The sequence below is a fragment of the Dreissena polymorpha genome, chromosome 3 (genome assembly GCF_020536995.1).
Source record: "Dreissena polymorpha isolate Duluth1 chromosome 3, UMN_Dpol_1.0, whole genome shotgun sequence".
NCBI lineage: Eukaryota > Metazoa > Mollusca > Bivalvia > Myida > Dreissenidae > Dreissena > Dreissena polymorpha.
Window position 1 is genome coordinate 144,245,161 of NC_068357.1, and position 12,945 is coordinate 144,258,105.

Genomic DNA, 12,945 nt, shown 5'->3' on the forward strand with positions numbered 1-12,945 from the left:
ACTTGGTTTTCAACTGGGCCAAATGAGATTGGGACAAATGGATTGACCAAGTTTCATACAGATTTAGCAAAGATGTGGCTTTTTAAGTTTGTTTCCTTTCTTTGACCTTGTAACATAGTTTTTAAATAATCATAGTCCAGTTTTGAACACAGCTAAGATTTTGATGGAAAAAATATTCTGACCAAGTTTCATTAAGATTTGGTAATAAATACAGCCTCCTAAATATCCAAAACATTGTTTGTTAATATGACATAGTTTTTGACCCCACATGACCCATCTTTGAACTCACCCAAGATATCATTGGGACAAATATTCTGACTAAGTTTCATGACAATCGGGCAATAAATGTGGTATCTAGAGTATTCACAGGATTTTTCTCCAATATGACCTTGTGACCTCGTATGTACCCACACAAGACCCAGTTGAGAACTTGCCCTAGACATACACGGATAAAAGTTCAGGCCAAATTTCATGAAGATTGGTCATAAATGAGGCCTCTAGAGTGTTGATCAGGTACATGTTGACCATGCAAAACATTAACAGACAAAAGTGATCACAAAGCTCACCATGAGTAGGTTGTGCTAACATATATGCTGACAATATTGCAAACAAACCTAGTTACTGAGTTACTATCAAAACAATCCAAGCTCATTCAAGCTCATGACTAGAGAACATTGTGCTGATGCACACAATGGTAAACACAATAGTGATCAGTGTGGGACATGGTAACCGTAATTGCACCAATAACAATCTATAGAAAAGCAATTCAAATCAATAGCAACATTTTAAATATTCCTTTCAAAATCACTGAATCATAACATGTGCCTCGTTATTGTGACGTCAACAAATTTACATACAAAAGACACCCACCACCTCATCAAATGTGAAAGATAATCACTGTGGCAGATATGCAAATTGTCAATTATCAGCAACTTGTTTACAGTGCAATACAATTATTTTGATTTGACAAGTTATTTATAAAAATGTAATTACCAAAACCCTGTCATGATTTTAATTTGTTCAATCTCTTGATACATTTTATACTAATGGATAAAAACTTTCCTTGAAAATGCAAAAAAACGACTTTATTTAAATTTAAATAACAAATTTGGAAATAAATGAAGACTGAATGTATTTTGTTTTTCCTGTCCAAAACCACCCTGCCTTGTGATAGACAGGTCTTGGAATCCATCCAAACTCAGGAAGAAACTTGAGATCTTTTCAAAGACAACAAGTTCTGGTACTTTCTGGAAAATAGTTGAATGAATTTTCTCTACAAAAAGGCTTAAGAGAATATCAAGCTAAAATAAATAGTATTTAACTAAATTACATAGACTTACATGAATTCCCACTTCCTTGGAGTTAAAATTCGCATGGGACCACTTCTCAGCGTGGTACTTCCTCTGGAACTTGGTGATTGGTCCAGCACCCCTGATGCATACGTCATTGGTGTGAAAGTAGGCATCTATGACCAGCTTTCCGTCATAAACCAGACACGCATCATTAATCGCTGCAAAATAAGTGACTTTGCACTTTATGCAGAATGAGCATTGACAGGTTTTACTAATTCACCTGACATTATACAGGATATCTGTTTGTTTTGGTGTGATGCTTCATCAGATCATTACTCTCAAGGGAGGCAATACGCATTGTCATGATTGCTGACAAACAAATTTGAATCATTTTTAAATATGTCTGACCCTAAACCACTCAGACACCTGTTTAATGCATTTGCAGTCCCTTCAAAAATCTGTCTAGATTTAAGACTTTTCTTAAAAGATACTAGTTTTAATAGCTTCATTTCAAACTCTCAAATACAAGTTAGTAGAAAACAGCATAAAACATGAACAGCCTACACGTTACTGTTCTGCTTTTATTGCTGATTGACTAAGGCCATTTCAGCTGTGCATCTGTGTAGCAAAGGATTAATAATGTTAAGTTTGCAATGCTTTGTAAAACATGCACTTCCAACACTTTGTATCAACAGAGGATACATTCAACTAACATCAGTGTTATCATAAACCCCAGACTCCTCACAAGCTGTTATCTGCATGTACAGATTTGTCTTTATTTCAATTACCTAAGCATAGAACTAATTAGATCCTTTTGGCAACATATAACAAGGTGCGCCATGCCAATGTTTTACCTTTTGCCTTAAGCGTGACCTTGACCTGCGCAAGGGTTGACATGCTTTCCCAAGATGGTGAACATTTTAGGTAAATTATTATTTAAACTGCACAATGAAGTTAGTTAAAGTCCAGAAAACTGTAAATGCAAGAATGGGTCATTTGATATGTAACAGGATTCATTGTCCATTTTAACATTTAAATTCTAGGACTTTTCCAGGCGATATTTTGAATTTATTGACAGTGGATAAAACATTACCACCAGTTCGTGTTGCTTGTTCATACAATTATTAACAACATAAACAAGTTAAGATATATGGCCACACGGCACCCAGAGGAATATCCTCATACAATCACTATATCCCCTACAAGGCAACATAATTAGAATTCTAATATTGTTTTTGTTTTTGAAGACAACTTTTTTATGTACAGTTTATAAATTTATATTGGCTGTAAATTGCTAAAACAATTGCAAACAAGAGATGTGTTTGTCAGAGACACAATGCCCCCTACTGTGGCGCTTTGATACATGTTTTTTTCACCTTTGACCTTGAAGGATGACCTGACCTTTCACCACTCAAAATGTGCAGCTCCATGAGATACACATGCATGCCAAATATCAAGTTGCTATGTGATGGGACATAGAAGTTATGAGCATTTTTTGAAACCTAAACGCGAAACCTAATCGCACATGTGACGGAAAGACGGACGGACGGATGGACAGACGGAAGGACGGACGGTCCGATCACTATATGCTCTGCTTCGGGGGCATAAAAATGACAAACATATTGAAACTGATTATTTGAAAGTAAAAATCAAATTTTTTAAAACAACTGAAATAAACCATCAACAGTATTAGTTTTACTAACTCCCTGTACAATTACTTCCTTTCGTTCTGATTGCCTGCCTCATCAGAAGTCAGAAATGGGGTATTAAATGGCTGTGTCAGTTAAACACTTATGATTGTCATCAAAAATTCTTGCCAATAATAGCTACTTGCTTTTTAATTTGTAAGAATGCTTCTATAAAGGCAAACTAATTACGGTTGAAAAGGTATTCTTTATTGTGACATTTGTATAAATAAAATGCTTTCAACTCTATATGAAAGGTCATTACGCTATTTTCTATAAAGGATAAATTAATTGTTATAATGCAACATCCATACTAAGCCTGGGGCTGCTACTATGTTGATTTTAACCTGACATAATTTCAAACAATTTATATTAAATTTAACACTTTCCCACTGTTTCCTAATCGTCTGAAATCTGCCATTAGCATTTCTGACATGATACACAAAACAAATGCATTTCTCTCTTTTTTTCCTATATTACAATTTTGTGATAGGAGTTTCATCCAAAAATGTTTATGGCAATAATAATGTTTATTCGCTCAAGAGTACACTGTCTTATTCAACGCAAACACTATTTTCCTAAGGGATCGCCAAAACCAAACCTCAATTTTATAACCCATCCTACCCAGTCTACTGTAACACATAGACTCGTCAACTAACTGTGTGGCGGAAGGCCCACTTCCTGCGGCCGTGGTCCTTTTTGGCATAGTTTCCACGAACACACTTCCCGCTTGTCACGGGTATAGACATTATGTAATTAAATTGTGCGCCGTTGTCGGGGGAACCTGTATAATACAATTGATCCCAGCCTTGACATTATTATGCCGAACCTTTAAGATAATAAATTGCGCAGTTAAACTGTTTGGCATTTGTCGTTGAATAATAATGTTTATTCGCTCAAGAATAAGGGATCGCCGAAACCCAAACCCCAATTTTATAACCCATCCTACCCAGTCTACTGTAACACATAGACTCGTCCACTAAGTACAAAACCACTGCCTGTGCAAATTGTCGGTCTTTTACTAGCGTGTCGCATCACAGTGTAGGTCGCGCTATGGTTTACAAGTTAACATTTACCACCCACCCTCCCACTTAATTTTTTATTGTAACACGATGCTTGCCAGATTTTTGTTATATTCCAGTGTTGTCAAGAATTACGAGCTCCAATAGAAACCCACATCGTCACTGCTGGGACTTAACAGCGTACGGAACACCGTCAGTCTGTCCAATGGTCTACTTAGTTCGGCCCCCGACGACAGGATCCTGCGAAATTGACTGTACCAATGGTAGAGAATTTGCTAGATTTTGATCAGTAAACTTTTGTTAATATTGGTTGTTTTCGGGTACAGTTTTCCAGAGTTATTTTACATTCAGTGAAGTTTTATCTCTGGTTTTTACTCTGGCCTTGAAAACACCATTTTCGGATAAAGAATAGAAGTGATGTATAGGCATAGTTTCCACGAACACACTTTCCGGTTGTCACGGGGGATAAACATTATGTACTTAAATTTCCCGCCGTTATCGGGGGAACCTGTATAATACAATTAATCCCAGCCTTGACATTATTATGCCAAACCTTTAAGATAATAAATTGCGTAGTTAAACTGTTTGGCCTTTGTCTTTGAATAATAAGAAATGTTAGCATTTTATATTCTTCATAAATCAAGTAACATTTTAGCATTTTATCAAATCTAAACACAATTTTGGTACTGAGCAACATGGTTTTTAAGTACTTACTTATCAGGGTTATTGGCAATCCTGTGTAAGATTGGACCTGACCTTTGACCTCTCATTTTGACCTTGACCATGACCATGTGACATGCCATCTCAACATGGTCAACATTTTGGTAAATTATTTTAAAATGTGCGATGAGTAGACAGTTTACAGTCTTGACAAGCTCTTTTATGGCCAAATTTTACCGTTATTTCTTTCTAAATGTTTATACATCCCATGTTGCAACAATTATTGTTATTTAAAATCAGCATCGTTTTACAAAGCTTAGTTTGATTGTTTCAATGCTGCCTTTATTAGATTCCCCAGGAAGTTGCAACAACATTATCATCTTTCAAACTAATGCCCTTTGCAAACTTCAAATAGACTGAGTAATATATTTTTTAAACCTATTTTCAGATGATTAACACACTTTTCATAAAGCAATTTTCAAATAAAACCAACATAATTAATTTGAAAATTAAAGAGACATAAAACAGATTTATGGTTTTAATTTCCTGCCATTATATTTATTTTTAGAACATTTTTGTGCCCTACCTTTGAAGGCATCATAATCGACTCCATGGCGATAGTAAGCGAAGAATGCCTGAAAAGGACAGGAAAAAACATGAAAAAACAATTGATTACATTTTAGTAAAAAATGAAAATAAGCAGAAGAAAATATTATATTAAATTTTTATGTAAAGGCTGGCACATAAATATGTACAGTTATTAATTTGCATGGCGGAGTTCAAATGAAAGGCCAAAGCAAAGGTAAATTGTTGAGAGGCTTTGGTGTCATTATTTGTAAAGATTTTCTGCTACTTGTGCAGTTTTCTAAGAAATTGATAACCATGTGTTTACTTCTTAAATTTCAAATATGTAAATAGTTTGTCTATTAAATCTTATAAATCTTTGTAGTACTTTTGGCCAGAAACACCAAAATAGTTATTGACAATCAGAAAATCTACTTCCATTTGTAAAAACAGATGCATGTGATTACAGTAATAAAGGGTATTCTGTTTCCTTTTTAAATGCAGTTTATAAAAAATGCACCAGATAATTATGCTGTTTATTGTAACTTTATTATTACACATGTTTTCATTCAATTATTCCATTAATCAGTTTGACCGGTGTTTGGTTTTATTTTAAAGCAAATTGTTTATTACTGTATTATTACAAGGACAATTGCCAGTGAATTTCTCAATTGTCGGCATGTAGCTTCAGAACAAAAGGCCACTGGGTGTGTTGACTGCCCAATCTACCAAGTGACAATGTCTGCTTCTTTAATTTACTCCTGATGTTTTGATAAGCATGTGTCAACTGTGAAACGTATTTAACAAACGAAAGTACTACAATTATTAATAGTTACTTGAAAAAAACAACGTCTTCTTATACGCAAGAATAATTGATTAAAACAAATGGAAATCTACCTGTAATAAGGATCAATTCTTTTTTTAACCCAATGCGTACAATATCCCTTAAAGACTCTTTTATTTTTATACAAAAATTACTTTGTCCATTTTGCATGAATTATAAATACATTTTCGGAAAACGCTTCTAAAATTAAATATGCTTCTAGATTGGTCATTATTTTAAAACATTACGAAGTGCCCGATGCGCAAACATCCCGGAACGTGATCTATGCATGTTCAGTTTGAATAACCACATCTCGATGGGGTGTCAATTGCATCATTACTTTAAATAGCAACATACCTGGATGTTTAAATGACAGTTTAGAAAAATGGCGGCCGCATGTGTTCATACGTTTAAAACATATAAATATAATCGTGCCTCTTAAAAATGCGTATAAATCAGGTTATTGATATGACGCTCAAATATTTAATTGACTGGTTGGGCTATTTTATAAGCATTTAGGATCGACCGACCGGCCCAAGAATCGACTCAGGCTTGGGGCTTATAGGCTAATTCGAAGGCTGAGTAAAAGCTGTGATTGCTTAATTAAACTTTCTGTATTTGCTTTAATGTATATAAACTGCTTGCCTTCTATTTCCTTTTATGTAAGCTGTTTCCTTCTTTTTTGTTCAGTAAAACATAACTGTACAATTAGTAATGCAGATGGCATGCAATGATCATTCCTTACATTGTTTTATATTTTCCTTTAACAAAATGTTAATCAGTCAAAAAAAAATTAATAGGTCCATTTCGGGTCGCCTGACCGTGTCTCCCGAATCGGCGCCGACCCTCAACTTTTTATTGGGGACGCAAAAAAAAAAAATTGTTCATTTTCGTTCATATAAGGTGTTATATCAAGCAAACAAAGAATATATATACGTGTATTTCTTATTCTAAGCTTTAGTACCAATCCAATTTAGTACCTGAAAAAAAAATCCTTTCCTACCGACCCTGTTTTTTTTCCAAGGTGACCAAAAACGGACCTTTTTTTTTGTCTCAACAGCACAAACAGCAGAAACACAAACAGACATTTAAGATGACAAATACCCCTGAAATGGCCGATTTCAAGCACTTGCAAAACTTGAGTAAAATTAATCTCAACATTGTGTGGTTCACTTCTTAAAATTGATCACACACAAAGACAAAAAGCTGCACAACTACTCAAACCAATTGTTTAATTTTAATGGCATTACTTTGCAAAAAAATAGTGTGACAAATACAACAAGAAACCGTCGGAGACGGGTGATGCTCCCCAAAGTTTTTTTTGGTCACAATATTGCACTATATATTCAGATAAAAGGCAATGTCTTGAGGGCACTGTAGTTGGGGGGACAAGATTTTTTTAATAGAAAATTTCAAAGGGCCATAACTCTGTGAAAAATCATCCGACCAGAACCCGCTGATAATATGCACATCTCCTCTTGGTAGTGAAGCTTCCCATAAAGTTTCATTGAATTCCAGTCAAAAGTTTACTTTCAACCATGTCACAAATGAACAATTACTTGCATAGAGAGACATTTAGCAAATGGATTTACAGACAATCATTGAAAAAGGCAGAGAACATGGTGAACATATTGAGAAGGCACTAAAATCACACAAGTAAAAAAATCATAAAACTAAAATTTGATACACACAGACCAAAAGACACAACTGCAGCAACATTACTAAACATGAAAGTTTCAGAGAATAATGAAAAGACCCTTCAATATTTCCCAAAACAACAAATTATCATCTACTCACATGGCAATCAAGTTTCAAAGGCTTATCAGCTGACATGAAGCTTGCAGACTTTATCTCAGTACAAGTGTCTTCTCCATCATTCCAAGCAGACAGGATGTACCCAGAATGCAACTGGACACCGCTCTCCTGAAGAGCTCGCATCATGGCTTCCTCAACAATAGGGTCATTGAAACACGATGTCTGCAATGGGAAATATGTTTTGGTTATTTCTAATGTATTTTTACATGTGCAAAAAAAAATTGAATACTTAAAATTTGAATGTAATAGATTTTTATTTATTATGATTATTATCAGTGTTTTGTTACTGGTGACATACAGTCAATCATGAGGATGGGACCACTTGTATTAAGCGACCTTTGTCTTATGCGACCATTTTGAAATCCCACGGAGCTTTTTCGCTATATAATGATATTGTATTAAGCGACTTTTGTCTTACGCGACCAGCGACCGCTGATTTTTGTGTATTTTGATGTCCGAATCTTGAATTAAGCGACCACTAGGAGGTAAAAGTGGTTAATCTATTGATCTTTCAGAGACAAATCCGTGTTAATTGTTTATCTAAGCCGACAAGATGTACTGTTACACCTCTGCTTTGTTTTCACACCAACCATTATGATAATGCTTTGTCTCGTTGACCAGTTCTGACCGGTATTGTTGTAGACTGCGTATCAATTTATTGAGTTGAATAATAGAGGAACGTATTATGCACAGTCTACAGCTTAAATAGTTTACTATGTGGAACGTTATATAAGAGACAACGCCCGATTTTTCTCGAGTATTATAGATAACAGGTGCAGAAACAATGCACTGTACGCGACAAACATTTCCTGAAAAGTGCGGAAAATAAACTATTAATCGGCAACATCTGTCGAAATCCGTACATTACCAATTTGTAATTATGCTAATAAGTAGATATTTGTTAGCCAATCATATTGTTATTTACTTACTAAATTTTCCAATCAGGTCTGTTTGTTTGTTTTCAATTGACGTGTTTTAATTTTTTCAGCTCATTATGTATCATAATCGAGTCAGATTTCCTTAAGCGTACATGCAGAAATTAAAATGTCAAAACGAAAAGTATTAACGTTGAACGAGAAAATTCGGGTTTTGGTCGTAAAATCGCAGATGAGTTTTGAGTCGGTAAAACTCAAATTCAGAACATTCTTAAGCGTAAAGCCGAGGTGCTTGAAGGCGTGGAAAATAATGTGTCAGGTGAAAAAAAAGCGCGAAAAATGGGGTAAGCATTCTTCCAGAATGGCCTTTTTTTATTAAAGACCATTTTATTAGGAGACCACTTTTGATTACTCCCTTAGGTGGTCTATTAATACAAGATTGACTGTATATGTAAATTTTTCTGTCTCAAGACAATCTATACTGCTTAATCTTTAATAAACATTTGTCATGTCTTGATAACATAGTGTTTCCCTAATGGCAGTACACACCTCGTATTGTGGGGAAGGCTGCACCATGTTAATGTTCTTGCCTGCCACTCCCATGTTGAGAAGCGTCTGCACACAGGTGTACCCACAAAGTGTGGATCCATACACAATCACACGCCCTGAAAGGCAAATCATTTGACTATAAAAACAACAGCGACACTTTTTGGCTAAATGATTCGATTTAATTCAACTTAATAGACAGGAAGTTTTAATGTAAAATACTACCACACATTTTACATGAATCCATCATTTAAATGAATCCGTAATCACATCATAAGAAAGTATTACAGTGAGATTCTTTAAAAGAATTAAAACAATAGGAAACAATATTGAAGGTTTTCATGTCATAATCATCTCCACATTGAAATAAATTCATTAGTCTCCAAACACGACACAACTAGACAGAAATAAAAAGGCTAAACGGTAATCATGTACTACTAAAATGATGTGTATTAAAAAAATATTAATATTAGTAATTACTGACGTACTATTATCTTTTTTCACAAGGTTGTTTTCAATCCAGTACAGAGCTACAGCAGCATCGTAAGCATCATTAACAGTTAACAAGTTCTTTGGCTTGATTCCTGTGAACCTTCTATCAGCCTTTGCAACAGCACTTTCAAAATCCCCTGGCGCTGGCATTGGAACCTGGTACTGCTGCCCAGTACAAAGAATAAGGTGATCATATGGTACCTGTGTGTTGTCAGATATTTTAACGATTTTTTTCTTGCGATCGATTGCGGTCATTTTGCCATAGACAACGTTGACCCAGGCATTGAGTGCAACCTTGGCATACTCCTCGTGGCTGTAACAGTGGCTTGTAGCCGTCATATGTTCTCGTGTTTCATCCGGGTCCAACTCCCCAGGAAGCCCGTGGGGCGATATCAATGTCAGGTTGTTGAACTGAAGATGTGGACTGAAACACATTTTCAACATATTGAAATGACAATCTTAACCAATAGTGAAGTTGAAAAAATAGTGCAAATGTGTGGTGTGGACGAACCTATCAAGTTCAATACAGCAAACTTCCACAGTAAAATGATATAATTTTGTTAAGATGTACAAATTAACACCTTGTGGGATGCACTTACCCTATTTAACAAAGAAAAGTTCACAGCAAAAAGATGTCATTTTGTTGAGATGTACAAAATAACCCCGTAAGGGGTAAACTTTCTCTGTCTTATAAAGCCAAATCCAATTCTACGCTTTACTTGTATAACATTTTTTAAGGTGTCAAGACTCAATGGAAATCTCCATGGAAATGATACTTATACCAATGGAAATGATACCAATACCAATGGAAATGATACCAATACCAATGGAAATGATACCAATATCTATAGAGATGATACCAATACCAATGGAAATGATACCAATACTAATGGAAATGATACCAATACCAATGATATCAATACCAATAGAAATCATACCAATACCAATGATATCAATACCGATGGAAACGGTACCCATACCAATGGAAATGATACCAATACTAATGGAAATGATACCAATACCAATGGAAATTATACCAATACCATAGGAAATGATATTACGTCTCAATATAAACGATGTCATTAGCTCAATGAAAATGATGCTTAGATATAAATCATGCCAAGGCTCAATGGAAATGATGCCATGGCTCAATATAAATCATGCCATGGCTCAATGGAAATGATGCCATGACTCAATATAAATCATGTCAAGGCTTAATAGAAATGATACCTAGGCTCAATACAAGAGCACCGCCTTGCGTGTGCAGACCGCTCATCTATTTTTCTTTTGAAAGATGAAGGGACCTATCTCAATTTCAATCACAAAGGAGGGAGAGGTGGAGTGGGGAGGGTGTATAGTGTGGGGTGTGGTCATTTATTACATTACCTCCCAAAAATGAAAAAAAAATGCACAAAAAAACATGTGAAAAAAAAAGTTTTTTTTGGGGGGGGGGGGCACAGGGGATGGTTTGGTTGGAGTCTATTGTGGTATGTCAGGTAAGAGTTGTTTTGTCAAAGTATCAATCAAATCTAATCATAAATAAAACGTTATGGCAATTTTAGCAAAATTTAATAATTTGACCTTGAGAGTCAAGGTCATTCAAAGGTAAAGGTAACATTCAACTTGCCAGTTACAGTACCCTCATGATAGTATGAAAGTATTTGAAGTTTGAAAGCAAAAGCCTTGATACTTTAGAAGTAAAGTGGATCTAAACACAAAACTTAACCATATATTCAAAGTAACTACGTCAAAAAAGGGCCATAATTCTGTAAAAATGACAACCAGAGTTATGCAACTTGTCCTTTATTTTCCCTTTATAATAGTTTGTGAGTGTTCCAAATATGAAAGCAATATCTATGATACTTTAGGGGTAAAGTGGACCAAAACACAAAACTTAACTAAATTTTCAATTTTCTAAGTATAAAGGGCCCATAATTCTGTCAAAATGCCAGTCAGAGTTACATAACTTTGCCTGCACTGTCCCCTTATGATAGTTAGTAAGTGTTGCAAGTATGAAAGCAATAGCAATGGACCTAAACACAAAACTTAACCAAAATTTTTAATTTTCTAAGTATAAAAAGGGCACATAATTCTGTCAAAATGCATGCCAGAGTTATCTTACTTTGCCTGCCCAGTCCCCTTATGATAGTAAGTAAGTGTACCAAGTTTTAATGCAATAGCATTGATACTTTATGAGAAAAGTGGACCTAAACGCAAAACTTAACCGGACGCCAACGCAGACGCCGACATCAAGATGATGACAATAGCTCATTTTTTTTTTCAAAAAATAGATGAGCTAATAAATGAAGCCAAGGCTCAATTGAAATGATACCAAGGCTCAATATAAATCATACCAAGGCTCGTTTGAAATGACACCAATGCTCAATATGAACAAGGGCTGTTTGTAAAACATGCATGCCCCCCATATGGGCTGTCAGTTGTAGTGGCAGCCATTGTGTGAATACGTTTTTTGTCACTGTGACCTTGACCTTTGACCTAGTGACCTGAAAATCAATAGGGGTCATCTGCCAGTCTTGATCAATGTACCTATTAAGTTTCATGATCATAGGCATAAGCATTCTTGAATTATCATCTGGAAACCATTTTACTATTTCGAGTCACTGTGACCTTGACCTTTGACCAAGTGACCTGAAAATCAATAGGGGTCATCTGCCAGTCATGATCAATGTACCTATGAAGTTTCATGATCATAGGCGTAAGCATTCTTGAGTTATCATTCGGAAACCATTTTACTATTTCAAGTCACTGTGACCTTGACCTTTGACCTAGTGACCTGAAAATCAATAGGGGTCATCTGCCAGTCATGATCAATGTACCTATGAAGTTTCATGATCCTAGGCCTACCGTAAAAACCCAGTCATAAGTCTGCCCGCTCAAAAGTCGGGGGGTAAAAAATGATACGGAAATCGGAGATTTTGAATATGTCCAAGTCATAAGTCGAGTCAGAAATTGTCCGTCCACGAATTTCATAAACAGACGCCATTTTAAATGTACGGGAAGTTTTTATTCTATACATAGACCATGACGTCATTATAGCCCTGTGCGACGTAGACATAGCGGACGCGTGTATTATGTACTTTATGTAATATAATCAATACGATATATATTTAGGAAATCGAAAATACAAACATGTAATAGATAAAAATATAA

The 12,945-nt window shown here is 35.3% G+C and overlaps 1 protein-coding gene across 1 annotated transcript in view; it reads right to left on the reverse strand.

Moving 5' to 3' along the window:
• The window catches only part of LOC127871807 (cilia- and flagella-associated protein 61-like), a 78,981-nt gene that overhangs the window by 39,745 nt on the left and 26,291 nt on the right, over positions 1-12,945 (reverse strand). Inside the window, exons 18-22 of the mRNA XM_052415011.1 lie at positions 9,771-10,198; positions 9,286-9,401; positions 7,844-8,023; positions 5,246-5,294; positions 1,341-1,510 (exon numbers count right to left, since the gene is read on the reverse strand). Coding sequence (XP_052270971.1) covers positions 1,341-1,510; positions 5,246-5,294; positions 7,844-8,023; positions 9,286-9,401; positions 9,771-10,198 — 943 coding nt within the window. The remainder of the gene's footprint in view (positions 1-1,340; positions 1,511-5,245; positions 5,295-7,843; positions 8,024-9,285; positions 9,402-9,770; positions 10,199-12,945) is intronic.